General features: G+C 37.4%; 4 protein-coding genes across 4 annotated transcripts in view; 1 reads left to right on the forward strand and 3 right to left on the reverse strand.

Moving 5' to 3' along the window:
• LOC108895062 (uncharacterized) overlaps positions 1 to 18699 on the forward strand; it is a 25882-nt gene continuing 7183 nt past the window's right edge. Inside the window, 11 exon segments of the mRNA XM_051072610.1 lie at positions 1 to 77; positions 247 to 588; positions 680 to 1024; positions 1518 to 1640; positions 2076 to 2152; positions 2360 to 2499; positions 12341 to 12345; positions 12456 to 12502; positions 13934 to 14021; positions 14200 to 14544; positions 14645 to 14989. Of these exon segments, the coding sequence (XP_050928567.1) occupies positions 35 to 77; positions 247 to 588; positions 680 to 1024; positions 1518 to 1640; positions 2076 to 2152; positions 2360 to 2499; positions 12341 to 12345; positions 12456 to 12502; positions 13934 to 14021; positions 14200 to 14544; positions 14645 to 14989 (1900 nt within the window). The 5' untranslated portion in view covers positions 1 to 34.
• On the reverse strand, positions 4626 to 6789 carry LOC108895094 (uncharacterized). Its single transcript, XM_051072513.1, has 6 exons — positions 6578 to 6789; positions 6131 to 6460; positions 5583 to 5930; positions 5328 to 5459; positions 5128 to 5186; positions 4626 to 5029 (listed from the first exon to the last, which is right to left on the reverse strand). The coding sequence occupies exons 1-6, from the start codon at positions 6618 to 6620 to the stop codon at positions 4901 to 4903; spliced, it is 1041 nt and encodes a 346-aa protein (XP_050928470.1). The 5' UTR covers positions 6621 to 6789; the 3' UTR covers positions 4626 to 4900.
• LOC108895093 (uncharacterized) overlaps positions 4626 to 18699 on the reverse strand; it is a 25099-nt gene continuing 11025 nt past the window's right edge. Inside the window, exon 7 of the mRNA XM_018693758.2 lies at positions 4626 to 4847. The gene's annotated coding sequence lies outside the window, so the exon portion shown is untranslated. The remainder of the gene's footprint in view (positions 4848 to 18699) is intronic.
• LOC127138962 (uncharacterized) lies at positions 8791 to 10281 on the reverse strand. Its single transcript, XM_051072517.1, is given in 5 exon segments — positions 8791 to 9124; positions 9242 to 9434; positions 9436 to 9599; positions 9730 to 10059; positions 10189 to 10281. Coding segments are annotated over 5 exon segments (942 nt in total). The 5' UTR covers positions 10232 to 10281; the 3' UTR covers positions 8791 to 8912.

Raw genomic sequence — 18699 nt, forward strand, 5'->3', positions numbered from 1 at the left:
CTTCAGTAGTGCAAGAGAAGGGTGCTGTACCACAATGATCGGACGACTGGCTGCTTTTATCCTTCTTTGTACAGCATGTGAGTGCAATTCTTACCCAGTGTGAGAAAAAAATGCTACGGCAGACTATTATTTCTCCATTGTTATATACTAGGGAAGGCCCTGTGTTTTTTTTATGGCAAATACTGGACATTTTTCATGATTTTGTCTTTTTGCGTTGTAACTTTGTCTTTTTTCTTTTTTCATCAGATCTGATTCAAACTACAAAGGTTTCTCAGCAGATCTCTTTGACTGTGGTTGAACTTGGTGAGAATATAACTCTTCACTGTCCAGTTCCTGAGAAGGAGGACAAATTCTACTGGTATAAGCAGTCTCTTGGACACATGGCCCAAACAGTAGCTGCTGTAATTGTTAAACAAATTACAATCACTGAACAATTTAAAGATCCGCGTTTCACAGTGAAAAAAGAGGAGGCTCAGTATCTTCTTACCATCAGAAATGTCAGCAAAGAGGATGAAGCAACATATTTCTGTCAAACTGGAACAACGTATTCACTGACTTCTGGCAGTGGCACATTCTTGGCTGTGAACGGTAAAATATTTTTCCATATTTATTATATCTTTGCCCTTGTTAATGATCAGTACATTTTTAAGTCAGACAGTTTTTTGTCTGAATCACACAGATCAGAATCAGGAGAAACACGTCTATGTGAAACAAAGTCCAGAGACAGCATCAGTCCAGCTGGGAGACCCAATGACTCTCCAGTGTTCACTTCTCTCCAAGAACAAAGAAACCAGAGTCCAGTGTCCAGGTGAACACAGTGTGCACTGGTTCAGAGCTGGATCAGGAGGATCTCATCCAGGAATCATTTACACTCAGAGGAACAGGAGTGATGAAGAAGAGGAAAGGAGCTGTGTCTACAGTTTGTCTAAAACTATACAGGACTCCTCTGATTCTGGGACTTACTACTGTGCTGTGGTCACATGTGGAGAGATCCTGTTTGGTGAAGGAACTAAAGTGGAGACAAGTACGTATTTACAGCTGAATGAGTCTTGGATGCATTGATTTAGCCTGACTAAAATATGCAAATGTAAAAAGATATCAGTTTTTTGGTCTGTTGTTTTTTTTAAGTTTAAGAATATGATTTAGTGTTGATAAAAGCAGGAAGCCACAAGTTATTAACTTAACTCAATGTGTTCCACTGAAACATTTGAGACCTTAAACATGTGTTATGCAAAGATATTGAGGAACTCATTCATAATAAAATTATGCATTATTTTTCTTCCCTCTAGCAAACTGTGCCTTGCTCCATTTCACTTTGCATCTATAAATCTGAAAGTGTTCATTATTATCTGTTGTTAGTCCAGAACATAAAACTGAATATTGACTCATCATTTGTGTGTATTGACAAAATATAATTATTTTTCTGACTGACACTGTGTTTCCAACAACAAATAATTACTCCTGAGACTCAATATTTAAATAATGGTGAATGTGTCTTTGAATGTCTCATTTTTCAGAATGTGGATCAGAACTGGACCCAGTCTTCCTTGTTCTTGGAGTACTGTTGGCCTGCTGTGTGACTGTGATTGCCATCCTCATTTTCTACATAAATCAAAGGAAAGTTTGCAAACACTGCAAAGGTATGTTCACCATATTTTCATTTCAACTGTGCCTTTCAGACCCCAATTTAAAGGTCTGAATGTATATGTTATGTCTCACCACCACATCTTACTGCTGATGGAAATCTTTAACATCGAATCTCAGACGTTACATATCATTACAAACTGTCATCCAGATGCCACTGAGCAAAGCATTTCACATCTGACTGGCTCAAAGCTCTAGTGGAGTTAATCAGTGGGAACCATTAGAAAACTGAATCTGTACTGAGCACATTACAGAAAAGAAGTAGTTTGTATTTGTGTGATTGTAAAGCTCAAAACTGAAAATATATGTATCGTTCATTCATCCTTTTATTTCAATGAGACAATGACAAAAATCACACTATGCTATGACAGCAGTAATCATATTCTCTGTGTTTGAATACAATGTGACGGCTTGTACAATTTTTTAAACAGAGGCAGTAAGTGCGTCCCATCATCTTAGACATGACAAGTCACCTGCGGACCAATCAAATGATCTGGTGAATATTCATGTAAATATTCAGTTATGTGTCCTCCTGTTTTTATATCACTATTGTAGTGACGTAAACAAAATTTATATATATATATATATATATATTCCACTTATCCTACCACTTATACTCTAAGCTTATACTCCAGACCTGATCTCTCAGGTTTTGATGCTACAGCTAATCTTAAGTTTCTTTCTGTCTCAACACAAATGTTATATATTTTTTCAGGATGGTGAAGCAGACGCAGTGAACTATGCAGCACTGGATTTCTCTGAAAGGCGAGGAAAACGAGGAAAGAAGAAGAGAGAGTCACCACAGGAGTGTGTGTACTCTGTTGCTAGAGCAGATTACCACAACCGGCAACACCCGTCTCTATAGGTAGAGCAGGGACTGTGCATGTAACGTCATGTTAGGCTGTGTTCACATGTAGCACTTCAGAATGTCAGAGGATGTATATTTGCCAACAACCGTGACATTCAGGTGATTTTATGGGAGAGCAAACATCTTTCAGTTGCTTTGATAATTACTTGCCACAGCATATGTGCCAGTATTTCTGTAAGGGGCCAACATGTCACTGGGCCTCTTTCGTTTTTTATTGTCTTCACAGATTGATTAACTGCAACTTCAATCATCATTTATTTAAAAAAAATCAACACTGAAGGGAGTTGAATTATAAAATCCATTTTGATGAGAATTTTGCTTTTTTCACATGAAATTGCAACATGCTTTAAGAGAACTACACACAATCCAGTTAAACCCCTCAGAAGCTGTCAGTTTCAAAGTAAAAGTTTAGTATTATTTAAATGTCAGATGGATTTCAGTAATCCTGTAAAGTGTAACTAACACTACTTTTGCACAATGACACAGCAGTTGTAAACATTTTTTTTATTGACGTAATTTGGTGTAGTTCCATATCATGCTCATAAATAGTTTAAATGGTCACACATCAAAAACAAACAAAAAGCACAGGGCACTGGCTGATACTGAGTATCAATCAGCACATGCTTTCCTCCTCAAATTTCATCATGGTAAATATGACAGCAGTCGTCGTCTCTGAGAAAATATGTGAGACAAAGTAGAAACTACGTTTGATGCTTTATCCAACCATTAAATACTTTACCTGCTGACTCCTCAGACCATCACTGTTTGTGCAGGGAAACAGCAGCTAGATAATGAAACAGAAAAAATATAGATGACAATAAATAATGATGATGTAGTTTTGATGTAATACTTTTAGATAGAGAACAATGAGTAACTTCTATTGCTGTTGCAACAGTCACACTTGTTTTTTCTTGATGGTGTGAATGAGGAAGGCTGTAACAGACTTACAGCCACGACAGTACTCAGTCAGAAAAATAACTGTGCACAGGCCGTCTGTGACCACATGAAGCTTCCTGAAACATTATGAAAAGGCAGAAACAATTAGTAAATGATGTTTAATATCACCTAATAATTTTAAAATACAGACATTACTAATATTCATCTTTATGGATTTTTACCGTATAATCTGATATTTAAATCTGTTTCCTAATAGACAAAACAAGAACACACAGCACAGTAATAAGTCCCAGAATCAGAGGAGCTGATGTTCCTAGAGAAGTGATAAACACAGCTCTAAGTGAGTCAGATCTTTACTCACAGTCATTTCATATCTCTGATTTATCTGACACATCTTGTTCTTTTTATTATGATGAAAATGATGCAGTTGACACAAACATAATCAAGTAAACAGAATAAAAAAGTACTTACATCCATGATGAATAAAAAGCATTGTTCAGCACACAGGATCATCTTGATGGTATCTCTTCAGTAAGTAAAGGAGGCGTGATGATTGAGAGGTCAGACCATCAAACGCATCTGACTGGTTATCACAGAACAGAGATTCAAAAGTGCACTTGGGAGTGTCTTGTATTTTGGTAGGCACAGTCCACGTTCACTAAATCCTTTGAAACTTTTTCTGTGCTGATGAAATCTGTTTGTAATCTTGTTTGCTGCTTGTTACTGACAAGTATCACTTCACATCTTTATTAAAGGCAAAAACAAAAAACAAGATTAATGCCAGTTTGAGAGTAAACATGAATGCACAAATAGTTTGTGTGAAGCACTGCACAAAATGAAGAACAGCACATCATTTTACTGAGCAGCAATCTAGAACGCTTCAAAGTAAATATGAATGTAGATTGTCACGCCTGGTGGTAGAAGCATAAGCAGGGAGGACCCAAGCAGTAGGGTAGTAGATGATAAATAAATGATGAAAACCAGGCTTACCAGTAGATAGGTGGACAGGCAGGCAGACAGACATTAGGCCAGTAAATACAGGTAGCAGGCAGGTAACAGGAATGAGCCCATAGCATGAACAGCACTGAGGGAAACATATGAGCAAATGAACTGGCAGCTGATTGAGGGAAAATTGTTGATAACATAACTGTCAGGTCCTGACAATGCAAGAATCCCACTGACAACAATTAAAAAACAACAACAACAACATTTTAGCTCTGTGCATTTTAGATGTGAAAGTTAGTTTATTAACAAACACATACACATGTTGAGTTCTTTTAATACAACTGTTCTTTGCAGCGCATTAATACAGAGATAAAGTCATGGAAGGACGTTAACAGCTCTAAAACTGCATAACATAAAAGAGACAAAGGTAACCTTTCTCACAGCTCTTTCAAGATGAATCTTTCTTACCCAGCTTGGGCAGATTCATCAAACCCTTCTTTGAAAACCTTTAAAAACCACAAAAATAATATGGAATGGATTGTTAATCTATTGCAAAAGCCCTGACATCAGTGTAGATTGTCTCTTCCTTTGCTGTTGCCTTCCTTCTCCCTGCTTTGTCAGTTTTTCTCCTGGTGAAGGACTGGCTGTAGAGTAAACCAAAGGCTCCTCATTTCTCTGAGGAAATAAAGAGCAAAACTGAAAATGAGAAATCAGATTATGTAAAAAAAAAGAAAAAAAAATGTTGCTTGTAGCTACATTTTTTAATTCTTTACCTGCTGGCTTTGCTGATTACCACTGGCTGTTGCAGCATTTGTTTGCAGACTGACTGCAGCTGTAGTGTTAAAAAAAGAGTCATTGGACTCACTTTAATGATACTGTAGATTTACTTATACAGAGAGCAAATACTAAACAAATGATGCTACCTTTTGGGACGAAATATTAATACATTGATACATAACATAACTTTTCTTACCTTTGCAACAATCACAAGACTTTTTTGTGATGCCATAGACAAGGAAGGCTATAACAATCAGACTTATAGCCAAAGCAACAAACAGCAGAAAGACAACTGAATTGTCCTCTTGTGAATCACACGTGCTGACAACTGAAACACATGGACAAATAATTAAAATCAAGAAATAGGAATACATAATTGACAATATTTGATAAAATAATGTTCAGAAGATGGTGGTAACTTTCTCATTATATAGGAATATGGTGCAGTTACCTTCAATGTCCAGTTTTGTTCCATTTCCAAAAATGATCTCTCCACATGTGGCCACAGCACAGTAATAAGTCCCAGCATCAGAGGAGCTGACGTTCTTAGAAAAGCTGTAGACACATTTCTGAGGAGAATGAACCTCAGGACCTTCTTCACATGTATCACTGTGATTTCCATGAGCATAGATCAAACTGGGATGAGATTGATCTGATCCAGCTCTGAACCAGTACACATGGTGATCTTCTAGACATGTTTTCTTCTCAGAGTCAGAGAGGACTGAACACTGCAGAGTCACTGAGTCTCCTGGATGAACTGGATCAGACAGAAAGTCTTGAGTGACAGCAGATTCTGGCCCTATGAAATAAAAATAAGTAAAAATATTTTACTCCGTTACAATTCACATAAACAAGAGTCTGGTCACTTTGATATGAATTAAGCAAACATACACAAACTAAATATGTACAAGAAAGAAAGAAAGTAAAACTGCTGTTATAAATGATAATTCTACAATTCTTAAGGTGTCTGGAATCTGTTCTTCTTTTTGCTGAATTTACCTTTGATTCTCAGAAATATTCCTTTCAGAAATGTCATGTTATGTTGTTTCACTTTTATGCAGTAGTAGATTGCAGTATCACTTATCTGTGTTTTGGAAAAATGCAGGACAAATAATCCAAGCTCTTGTTTTGCTGTCATGTGATGAGTTTTCTTTACACGCTTGTAATCACTGGCTATCATTCCTCCTAAAACTTCTGGAAAGGTTCCAGAAACAAGTCTGATCCAGAATAAGTCTGTAGCAAGCCCAGTTCTCTGGCGAGGACATGTCAGAGTCACATTATCTCCAACATCAACAGTCTTTGTCTCAAAGATGTAATCGTCTGTGCATCCTGAAAATAAGATCAAAACAGAGCAATAATTAACAGCAGAGGTTCTTTCTACATTAATGTTAAGAGATGACAATATATTTTAAACATATGTGGAATGAATCTAACTTTAATACTTACGTCCAATATTGATCACGAGCAGTATGTGTATTATGGCCAACATTTTCTGGTCTCAGCAGCTGAGACAGCAGTTAATTTATTATGAGATGATCTGCCTTGATGTACTCCTATCAAATGGGACGGAACAATTTCACAGCAATCTGATTGGTCATTTGTTATGTTGGCGTTTCACTGTACTACCACAGCGGAAATATGTCAACCAAATGTTCCAAATTAAGCATGAGACAACACCAGCAGCACGCTTTTGTCATCTCATAGATGGTTCTTGTGTGGGTTCCTAAATTTGACACTTACAGTGAACACTGAAGGTCTTTTAGGTGAGATATGGTAAATAACATACATCTTGAGTTGACAATATGTTTCCTGTGAGAGAAACTAACAGCAAAGTGTTGTACTGCAGGATGCAACACACTAAATGAATTTGTGACTATGATTAAGCTTAGGTAACTAAAGCACTTGGCTCCAGTTAGGGAAAGATATCTGACGATGTGTGAGACAGGATGCAGGAACTGCATCACACACATTGGCAGTGAATATTAACATTGGACATACACTGATCAGCCACAACATTAAAAGACAGGTGAAGTGAATGACATTGATCATCTTGTTACAATACAAAGTTCTGCTGGGAAACCTTGGGTCCAGGCATTCATCTGGATGTGACACATACCACCCACCTAAACATCACTGTAGACCAAGCACACATAGCAAGAGCACTCCCCAATGACAGACACCTCCCCCCACAGGACAATGTGCCCACCACACTGCAAAAACTGCTCAGAAATGGCCCAAGGAACATGATAAGAAACCAAGGCCTTGACCTGGCCTCCAAACTCCATCCATAAGACATAAATCAGATCCATGGAGGCCCCACCCCTTAACCCACAGGACCCAAAGGATTTGCTGCCAGTGTCCCAGTGCCTAACACAACAGGACACTCTCAGAGATCCCATGTCCATGTCCTGACAGGTCAGAGCTGTTTTGGTGGCACCAGGGGAGCCCACACAATATTAGGCAGGTGGTTTTAATGTAGTGGCTGAACAGTGTAAGTGGCCTTTTGCAGACTTTCTCAATATGAACATAATTCCAGAGGAAACTGGGCTGTATAATGAGTGTAGGGCACTTTGTAACTTTTGCATCAATTTTAGTTTTCTGACTGAATGAAATATTATCACTGACTGTAAATAATATTTAGATAAAACGCTTTGCCTGAGCCAACATATACACCATGTTACACTGGGTTTCACTCACAGGGAGTGAGCAAAATGCATACAGTTCCCATGAGGCTCTTAGTTTACTTTTTAGCAAACTGTTTGAGCCCTAAGTGGTTTTAAAAGAAAAAGTCATTGTAACATGCTCATGTTTTCCTGGAAAAACTATTGGATGTGAAAGTTTGTTTATTAATAAAGGAAACCACACAAGTACACAAATGTTAAATCCTTTTAGTACAACTTTTTTTTTTTTTTTTTTTTTTTGCAGCGTATTGATACAGAGATAAAAGTCATGGGAGGAAGTTAACTGGTCTAAAACTGCAAAACAGGTAAAAGAGACAAAGGTAAACCCTCCCACAGCTCTTTCAAGATGAATCTTTCAAACACGGCTTGGGCAGATGTATCATACCCCCCTTTGAAAACATAACACCAAAATCCACAAAAAATGATATGGATGGGATAAACAGTGCCACACACTATTACCAAAAACGTAAGTACTATGTCATTATTTTTATATCATGATGATTTATTTCCTTTTCTGAAGGAACAGGACTCAAAAATATTATTCAATGTTTGACAATTATCTGTGCAAAATAAATTGATGTAATGTCAAAATTATGCATAAAACATTTTAGTTAATCAAAATTATAATATTATGTTAACAACAGCAGAGATGAAATGTGAATGCCAGTGCTGCTAAAGCAGTGTATTTCTCACTCATTGTGCCACACAAAAAATTATATTGCCATCAATGAGTAAATCAAGTGTTTTAATTGTTAATCTATCGTGAAAGCCCTGACATCAGTGTAGATTGTCTCTTCCTTTGCTGTTGCCTTCCTTCTCCCTGCTTTGTCAGTTTTTCTCCTGGTGAAGACTGCTGTAGAGTAAACCAAAGGCTCCTCATTTCGCTGAGGAAACAAAGAGCAAAACTGAAAATGAGAAATCAGATTTTACTACATGTAAAAAACTGCTGCTTTGTTTCTACATTTTTAAATTCTTTACTTGCTGACTTTGCTGAATACCACTGGCTGTTGCAGCATTTGTTTGCAGACTGACTGCAGCTGTGGTGTTAAAAAAAAGATAATCGTAAAAAAGATTAATGATAATGTGGGTTTACTTATATATTAAACATATATATGAAACAAATGATGGTAGCTTTTGGGAAAACAGTTTAATACATTAATATATGAGTACATTTTCTTACCTTTGCAACAATCACAAGAATTTTTTGTGATGACATAAACAAGGAAGGCTATAACAATCAGACTTATAGCCAAAACAGCAAACAGCAGAAAGACAACTGAAATGTCCTTTTGTGAATCACATGTGCTGACAACTGAAACATTAAATAAAGAAATAAATACATTTAAATAACTGAGATATTAACTGAATATTTGATAAAATAATATGATGATGACAATTTCCTCATTATATAGGAATATGGTGCCGTTACCTTCAATGTCCAGTTTTGTTCCATTTCCAAAAATGATCTCTCCACATGTGGCCACAGCACAGTAATAAGTCCCAGCATCAGAGGAGCTGACGTTCTTAGAAAAGCTGTAGACACATTTCTGAGGAGAATGAACCTCAGGACCTTCTTCACATGTATCACTGTGATTTCTATGAGCATAAATCAAACTGGGATTGAGATTTATCTGATCTGGCTCTGAACCAGTACACATGGTGATCTTCTAGACATGTCTTCTTCTCAGAGTCAGAGAGGACTGAACACTGCAGAGTCACTGAGTCTCCTGGACGAACTGGATCAGACAGAAAGTCTTGAGTGACGGCAGTGATATCAGGTTCTGGCCCTGTAAAAACAAACAGAAAACAAAAAACACAAATAATATCTTTTTTAAACAAAAGTCTGGTCACCTTCATATGAATTATTCAAAGATATATGGACTAAATATATACAGGGAAGAAAGAAAAAACTGTTACCTTTGATTCTCAGAAATATTCCTTTCAGAAATGTCATGTTACGTTGTTTCACTTTTATGCAGTAGTAGACTGCAGTATCACTTAAACGTGTCTTGGAAAAATGCAGAACAAATAATCCAGGTTCTTGTTTTGCTGTCATGTGATTAGTTTTCTTTACACGGTCAAAATTATAGGCTATCATTCCTCCTAAAGCTTCTGGAAATGTTCCAGGAACAAGCCTGATCCAATATAAGTTTGCAGCAAGCCAAGTACTCTCACGAGGACATGTCAGAGTCACATCATCTCCGACATCAACAGTCTTTGTCTCAAAGATGTGATCGTCTGTGCATCCTGAAAATAAGATCAAAACAGAGCAATAATTAACAGCAGAGATACATTTAGATGCCCTCTCTATATTAATGTAAAGAGAAGACAATGTATTTCAAATATAACTGGAATGAATCTGACTTTAATACTTACGTCCAATGTTGATCAAGAGCAGTATGTATATTAAAACTGGCATTTTCTGGTCTCAGCAGCTGAGACAGCAGTTAATTTATTATGAGATGATCTGCCTTGATGTACTCCTATCAAATGGGAGGGAACAATTTCACAGCAATCTGATTGGCCTTTTGTTATGTTGGCGTTTCACTGTACTACCACAGCGGAAATATGTCAACCAAACGTTCCAAATGAAGCATGAGACAACACCAGCAGCACGCTTTTATCATCTTATATTTGGTTCTCATGGTGGGTTCCTAAATCTGACACTTACAGTAAACACTGAAGGTCTTAGAGGAGAGATATGGTAAACAACATACCTGTTGTGTTAACAATATGTTTCCTGTGAGGGAAATTAACAGAAAAGTGTTACCTTGCAGGATGAAACATACTCTGATTTTATTAATCACATACAATCTGTGCATGGCAACTTCATGTATGATTAAGACTAGAAACCAAAAACACTTGGTTAGGAAAATATAGCTGACATGGTTTAAAAGAATACAATGTTAATTATTAGTTTGAGATGAAATCCAACATCCATATCTGTACTACACTAGGAATTATCTCATCTATTTGAATAGAGTACATTTAAACAAGACCAAGAGTCAATGTTAACAGCTCAGCAAGGTTGTAGGAACAGTGGTGATTTGAGCTTGGCATGCTAACATGCTGATGTACAGCAGGTATGATTTTTTTTTTTTTTTTTTAATTTTATTTTTTTTACCATGTTCACCATCTTACTTTTAACATGTAAGCATGCTAACATTTGCTAACTAGCAGTAAAAGCAAGGTATGCCATTTACATGTATAGGGTGAAAACCAAACTTTTATCTGATGATAGTGCTTGATGAAAAATCAGGGGGAAACCCAGGTATTACAATTTATCCTGTGGGGGGGCATGAACAAGTGTATCAAATTTCATCAAAGTCCGCACAAGAATTGTTGAGATATTTAACAAAAAAAAAAAGCCCACCTGCCGGTGGCACTGGATGAAATGTCAGGGAATTACCATCTTAAATAGGATTCATAGTCCTCTGCGGACTATGATCGGGTCAGTGCAAAATGCTGTGACAATCAACCACAATACAACACTTCAGCTTGGACCAAAGAGATGGACTGGAGAGGGACCGGCCAATCCCTCATCATACACAATGACACGCCCACTCTGCCTGTCAGTCATCTGTAGTGAAACACATCAGCAGGAAGAGCACAGCAGACAGCAGCAGGGTTACACTCAGCGTACAGTACTTACCACTGCTGTTACAGTATGGGTAATTTAGAGTTGATGATATTACTAGGACCCATGTGAACCTGGAACAAGATCCAGTTAAACTCCACATATGAAAAACCAAGACAGACAATGCAAACATCTTTTTTAAAAGGTACAATTTACCTACATTAACAAGAAAACTATAAAGAATACAGACAAATAACTCCTGAGTCACCATATGTACAGTTGACCACTTAACAATGAAAGGGAGAGGAGCACCTAACTGTAATTCAAAATAAAAGCTCAGCAATAAATACTTTGGTGTGCTTTGTGTCCCGCTTTGTGCTTTGTACTTTCTGTGTGCACAGTCTGTTCACTGACAAACAAATGATGCATGGAAACTTCAGCATTGTTGTGGTTAAGCTTTCAAACTAAGGTGTGAAGTGAAAGGGTCTTTGACCACACATGCAGTCAGATCTATGAGAGGTCTGACAATTATGATATTAAAAATGTTAAAGCTTTAACACTGCCTACAGTATAAGGAAATAATGACTTTTAATATTCAAGGGAAATAAGATAACCAATACACAATCTGACCATCTATTAGAGGCTGATTTGCACCGAATTAATGTATTAATTAATTAATGCATTACAGGGGAGAAAATATTCCTCAAACCAGTACGGCTAAAAGCATGAGAATACACATTTTACTGCTTCGTCATTAAAATTAGAAAGCTCAGTTCATTTTGTGTGAAGTTTGCATGCCGTCCTTGACCCTGCAATGGTTTCCTCCCACAATCGTAAAAGCAGTCAAGTCAATTTGAAACTCTGAATGACATGAGGTAGGTGTCAATGTGACACTGACGGTGTTTGTCTGATGGGCTTCTTACAAACTTTATTTAATCCTTTTTCTATCAGGACATGTATAAAAAGTCAACGGTAGATTAATCAATAAATTTGCTGTGAGACGATATGTAAGAAAACAGAAAACAATCCCTGGCTTAACCTAAACTCCCTCTCCGTGCTTTTGTAGCTTGCAACTTCAACCTCTCATCATATCCTGTTGAAGCCCATAGTCAGGTCTGTTCTGAGCAAACAGTCTCGGTGGTTGGTCAAAGGGCAGAGGAATGGCCCGCCACAGCCTACGTCTGTTGTGTAGTTGTTGCTTGAGGCTTTGCTTGTTGTTCTCAAGACAAACATGCAGAATGCCTTTGCAAAGAGCTGTGAAACTACAAAGACAGAGGAACTTACTTAATTCATTTGAAGTTTTCTCTAGACAATCTTTTTATGCAGTATTTTCATACATGTCTGCTAGAAAGATTGGACGTGATTGCAATATTTAAAGCTCCATACAGTCTGTGCTTCTTTTAGCCATGTTTCCACAGGTCATTGTCAAAACCACTGTCTCTCTGTTGTCTCTCTCTCTTTCTCTTTCAGAACATGAAGACTCAATGAAACAGGACTAAGTATCTATTCTCTGATTTCCAAATATTTTGATAAGCCTCAAGCCCTGATCCAACTGGAATACTCCCAGTGTGGTTCAGCATTTGAAAACAATATAGAGTATAAGCATAGAGTGATTTCAGTATGTCACACCAAAATGCAGCATCTCTTCTTAACATGCTGTACCAGCCAACACGTTGGGGACAATAAGACCTAGAACTCATCAGCCATTAAAACCACTGACAGTCAATAACACTGGTCATCTCATTGCAATGCCATGTTCCCCTTGGTCCGGGAATTTATTTGGATGTTTCTGACACATACCAACCACCTAAACATTGTTACAGAGCAAGAACCCCCCTCATGGCAACAGCACTCCCCAACAGCAGCAACCTCCCCCCGTGAGACAATGTGACCCCACACTGCTAAAATGGCTCAGAAATGACTTGAGGAACACAACAACAACCTGTTCCACTGTATCACTGCTTCTGTGTCTTGATGTCCTAGACCTCACTTGTTAAAATAGTATAGCTTTCAGTTTTTATGGGGATGTCTGGCATATAGAAAAACAGGACTGGTTCCTTCTTGCAGAGTTAGATGGGATAGAGTTGAGATGAGTTTAATCTCTTTAAAGATTGTTTTGGGGTGTGTTGAACAGTACTGCACAAAAAAAAGAAGAAACAACTGAGCTAGGTGAGGAGCTTTTAGCAGCTCCAAAATTGTCTTGTTTATTTGCTCTAACTAAGATGCTAACCAGAAAAATACAACACAATTACTTTTTTTTACATGAGTCCTGACCATTTTTTCCCCCTAATTTTGCATTGGTTTCCATTAAACAGGTTTATATGTTAGAAGGCTTAGTGTTATAGTGCTAAACAAACGAAGCCACATAAACTAGAGATCTCAGACCAGTAATTAAAAAAAAGAAGAAAGAAAACAACTGTATTCAAATCTTGGTTAAACTACAAATGGATTGAGAGTTTGCCTATTTAGGGGGACGTACATTTGCTATGCTTCAGCCAATCAGTGTAATTTCCACTTTGTAAACCCTGATGACCTTGTGATCAGATCTTCCATTTGGGTGAAAGACATCAGTCAGAGTGCTGTACCACAATGATCGGAAGACTGGCTGCTTTGATTCTTCTTAGTACAGTGTGTAAGTGCAACTCTTATTTAGTGTGTGAAAAATACTACTAACCTTTTTGCACTATGTATACTGTGTGTGAAAACATAGTAATGTACTTTGGGTGAGGCCCTGTAACAATCTTTCTGTGTATTTCTCATTGACTTTGTCAAGCTGAGGTCTAACTTTTGTTATTGTCTTTTTTCTTCAGCTCTGATTCAAACTACAGAGGTTTCTCAGCAGATCTCTTTGACTGTGGTTGAACCTGGTGACAATGTTACTTTGATATGTCCAGTCGCGGACATAGGAGGCAAATTCTTTAATTTGTATAAACAGTCTCTTGGACGAACAATGTATAAAGTTGCTGCAGGAGTACTTGGTGCAATTACTGTTAATGAACAATTTAAAGACTCACGTTTCACGGTAACAAAAGAGGAGGCTCAGTATCTTCTTACCATCAGAAATGTCAGCAAAGAGGATGAAGCAACATATTTCTGTCAAAATGGAACAGCATATTCACAGACTTTCGGCAGTGGCACGTTCTTGGCTGTGAACGGTAAATGTATACTTTCTCTGCCCATGATAATGATCATTACATTCAAATCAAACAGTTTAGATTGTGATTTTTTGACATTCTTCAAAACTGGGTCACACAGATTAGAATCAGCAGAAACACGTCTACGTGAAACAAAGTCCAGAGACAGCATCAGTCCAGCTGGGAGACCCAATGACTCTCCAGTGTTCACTTCTCTCCAAGAATAAAGAAACCAGAGTCCAGTGTCCAGGTGAACACAGTGTGCACTGGCTCAGAGCTGGATCAGGAGGATCTCATCCAGGAATCATTTACACTCAGAGGAACAGGAGTGATGAAGAAGAAGAAAGGAGCTGTGTCTACAGTTTGTCTAAAACTATACAGGACTCCTCTGATTCTGGGACTTACTACTGTGCTGTGGCCACATGTGGAGAGATCCTGTTTGGTGAAGGAACTAAAGTGGAGACAAGTACGTATTTACAGTTGAATCATAAATGAGTCATTTTGCCTGATTTAAATACATAAATGTTAATAAGTATCAAGTTAATTAGTCTGTTGGTTTCAGGACGGTAACTTGACGGTATTCGTCCACTGAGACTTTTGAAACCATTGAAAATGAACTCATTCATTAATGATAATGGCATGTTGTGTTGTTTTTTCTTAATCTTACTGTATGTGCCTTGTTCCACATCAAGTTGCATCTTCAAATCAGAGCGTTCATTATTATCTGTCAAGGCTTAAGTGCTGAACTCAAATAACACAGGAAGATATTTTTATGACTAAACATCATTTTGAATATTGACTTATTAACTGTGCCTGGTGACAAAACATCAGTGGTCTTCCTAATGCCACAGTGTTTCCAATAACAAACAATTAATAACCAGGGTCTATAATAAAATAACGCTGAATGTCTCTTTGAATGTTACATTTTTCAGATTGTGGATCAGAACTGGATCCAAGCTTCCTTGTTCTTGGAGTACTGTTGGTCTGCTGTGTGACTGTGATTGGCGTCCTTATTTTGAATGAAAGCAAACACTGTGAACATTGCAAAGGTTGGTTCGTCATATTTTACTTTCATTTCAGTTAAACATTTTGAGACCCCACTTTAAAGGTCTGAATGCCCTAAATGACTTTCCTGTTAAAACACAGCACACAAGTTTTTGATTTGATGACTGGTGGTTTCATCGTACACCTAACTAAACCTGTCACGAAATACAAGGACCATTTATTTTTCAGCTGTGATTTCTAGTGTATCTGTTGAATATCTCCTGTCCTAATGATCGCATCAGAGGGTAGGGAGAAACAACCTACATATTATCCATGTTTACACTTTCTTTTAAACAGGAGGCATGTCTCATCACATTGGTCAAGACAAGTCACCTGCGGATCAGTCAAATGATTTGGTAAATGAACAGTGATGTGCTGTCCTATTTGCAATAGGACCTGTAAACAAACCTTTGAATAGCTACAACACAATATCTATTATGATTAATTAATATCTTAAAATGCTACATTTTTTGAAATTATAATCCTATATCCTACATGTTCCAGGTCTATAATTTAGACTGGGTCTTGAACTGACTGGTCTCTGTGTTATAGCCCTAATCTCTGAAACAAACAAATATTTGTATATTTGTTGCAGGATGGTGAAATAAAGGCAGTCAGCTATGCAGCACTGGATTCCTCCACAAGCACAATGAGAAGAGGGAAGAAGAGGAGAGAATACATCCAAGAGTGTGTGTACACCGTTGTTAAAACAGATTATTACAACCAGCAACACCCCTGTCTGTAGGCGGAGCAGGGCCTGTGCACCAAGTCTCTACAGAAGTTCTCAGTTTGGGTGTGTGCGCAGCTAACATTTTATTCTCAGCTGACAGTAATTGCAAAAAGAAGCAGCTTTTCCTAATCAGAATATGTATATTCTCTAAAAAGGCTTTGGGAGAGCACCAGCTTTTCAGTTTTGTTAATTTGTTATAAAGTGTATGTGCCAGTATTTCTGTAAGGTGACACATTGTTGACATGTCTGTGGACCTTAATTTGCTTCTGGTGTTTTGTTGACATTAAAATGACTTTTTAAATTGTCTTCTCGTGGAATAACTGCATCTTCATTAACTCAACATGGTATAAGAAAACCACACACACCCAGTAGGCCTGTTAAAAGCCTGCAAAGCAAACAGAGCTGGTAATGTTTAAGTTGGCCTCACCTTGATCAATTTCTGTAATTCTGTCATATGTTTATAAAGTTGATGAATAATAATCCACACTTGTTTTTTCAAGAACCATCAGATCACATCAGCAGCGAGTTTGGCACAGAAAATATATTTTATTTATTTACATGGTGAGAGTTCCACATCATTCTCAGAAAAAACAGTTTGAACCTCCCCAGAAAATGTTTACATTTCATATGGTTTCTGTCTCCAAACAACATGTCTAGCGTGGTACTGACTCAGTGCTCTTCTTCAAATGTAAAATCTATAAAGTTTTCTTTAACTTGAACTATTAGTGATTACTTTTGGAGATGAGGATAATGAACTTCACAGGTGAGACACAAATCAGATTTCATATTTAGAATTCTATTTTTTTTCTCCTCATTTCATTTCATTTTTCAGTCTGACTAAGTTTTAATGAAGGAACAGAACATACATATATATGTATATATACGGAAAATACATAGTATGTACAGTATTTCTAAACAGTCACATATAACCAGCCCTTTAGCTCCAAACAGAATGATGTGAATCAACCAAAACCAAACAGAGCTGTTAACTCAATGACCCAACCCAAAAGCCTTCACAGCAGCATAGATCCTCTCTGTCTCTGCTGCTTTTTCATCCTTTATCGCACCACCATCAGCTTTCATGATGGTGAATACGACAGCAGAATAAACCGACATGTCTCCATGCCTCTGAGAAAATATAGAAGATGACAAAGAAGCAAAAAAGCTTCACCGCTTTTTTTTTATATTAGATTAATTCTACCTTTAAATTCCTCACCTGTGGATTCCTCTGACCAACAATGTTTTTTTGCAGGTCAACAGCTGGATAATGAAATAGAAAATGTATATTTAACAATCGATAAGGATGCAGTATAGTTATACTGTTGGATAGAGAAGGATGAATAACTTACCGCTGCAACAATCACACTTGTTTTTCTTGATGGTGTAAATGAGGAAGGCTATAACAAACAGACTTACAGCCAAAATAGCAAATATCAGAAACAGAACTGTATTGGCCTTCTGTAAATCCCACATGTTGAGTGCTGAAACAATATGAGGACCACATAATAAAAGTTAATTATGATTTGAGAGGATGTCAAAATGGATTAAGAACAAGTGTTCTCAGACACATGAGATAATGGACTCTACCATACTCTAAAACAAACACACAAAATACTAATTGTGCCATTATATAGAAATGTTCCACACTTACCTTCAATGTCCAGTTTTGTTCCATTTCCAAAAATGATCTCTCCACATGTGGCCACAGCACAGTAATAAGTCCCAGAATCAGAGGAGCGGATGATTTTAGAGAAGTTGTAGACACATTTCTGTAGAGCATGAGCTTCATGGCTGTTTTCACAATAATCAGTGCTATTTCTATGAGTGTAAATTAAGCTGGGATGAGATTCATCTGATCCGGCTCTGAACCAGTACACACTGTGATCTCCTGGACACGTTTTCTTCTCAGAGTCAGAGAGGACTGAACACTGCAGAGTTACTGAGTCTCCTGGATGAACTGGATCAGATGGAGGGATTTGAACAATGGCAGTGATATCAGGTTCAGGTCCTGGCAAATACAAACACAGAATTAAACATATTTTACTCATTCTATTTATAGAAAATTAATACTTTCCTATCAAGGATGGGAATGTACTATGATTATATAGACATGTAGGAAAATTAAACTGCTATTATAAATGGTGTTTGATGAAAGCATGGTAATTACATTTTTTAAGGAGTGTGAGTCTGCTTGCTGCATATTTACCTTTAATTCTCAGAAATGTTAGGTTCAAAAATGTCATGTCTAGTAGATCCACCTTTATACAGTAGTACAATCCAGTATCACTTAGCTCTGTTTTAGTGATACGCAGAAGAAAAGTTCCAGGCTCTTGTTTAGCTGTGATGCGAGGAATCTCATTAACACCATCATAATCAAAGGCATATGTTCCTCCCAAGAACTC

This window comes from Lates calcarifer, linkage group LG8, assembly GCF_001640805.2.
Source record: "Lates calcarifer isolate ASB-BC8 linkage group LG8, TLL_Latcal_v3, whole genome shotgun sequence".
Lineage (NCBI taxonomy): Eukaryota > Metazoa > Chordata > Actinopteri > Centropomidae > Lates > Lates calcarifer.

Coding starts and splice junctions, on each gene's coding strand:
- LOC108895094 (XM_051072513.1), bottom strand. CDS start 6,620: ATGTTGGCCATAATACACATACTGCTCGTGATCAATATTGGAC. Junction 5,931..6,130: donor AATATTTCTGAGAATCAAAG/GTAAATTCAGCA, acceptor TTTATTTCATAG/GGCCAGAATCTGCTGTCACT. Junction 5,030..5,127: donor GTAATCAGCAAAGCCAGCAG/GTAAAGAATTAA, acceptor TTATTTCCTCAG/AGAAATGAGGAGCCTTTGGT.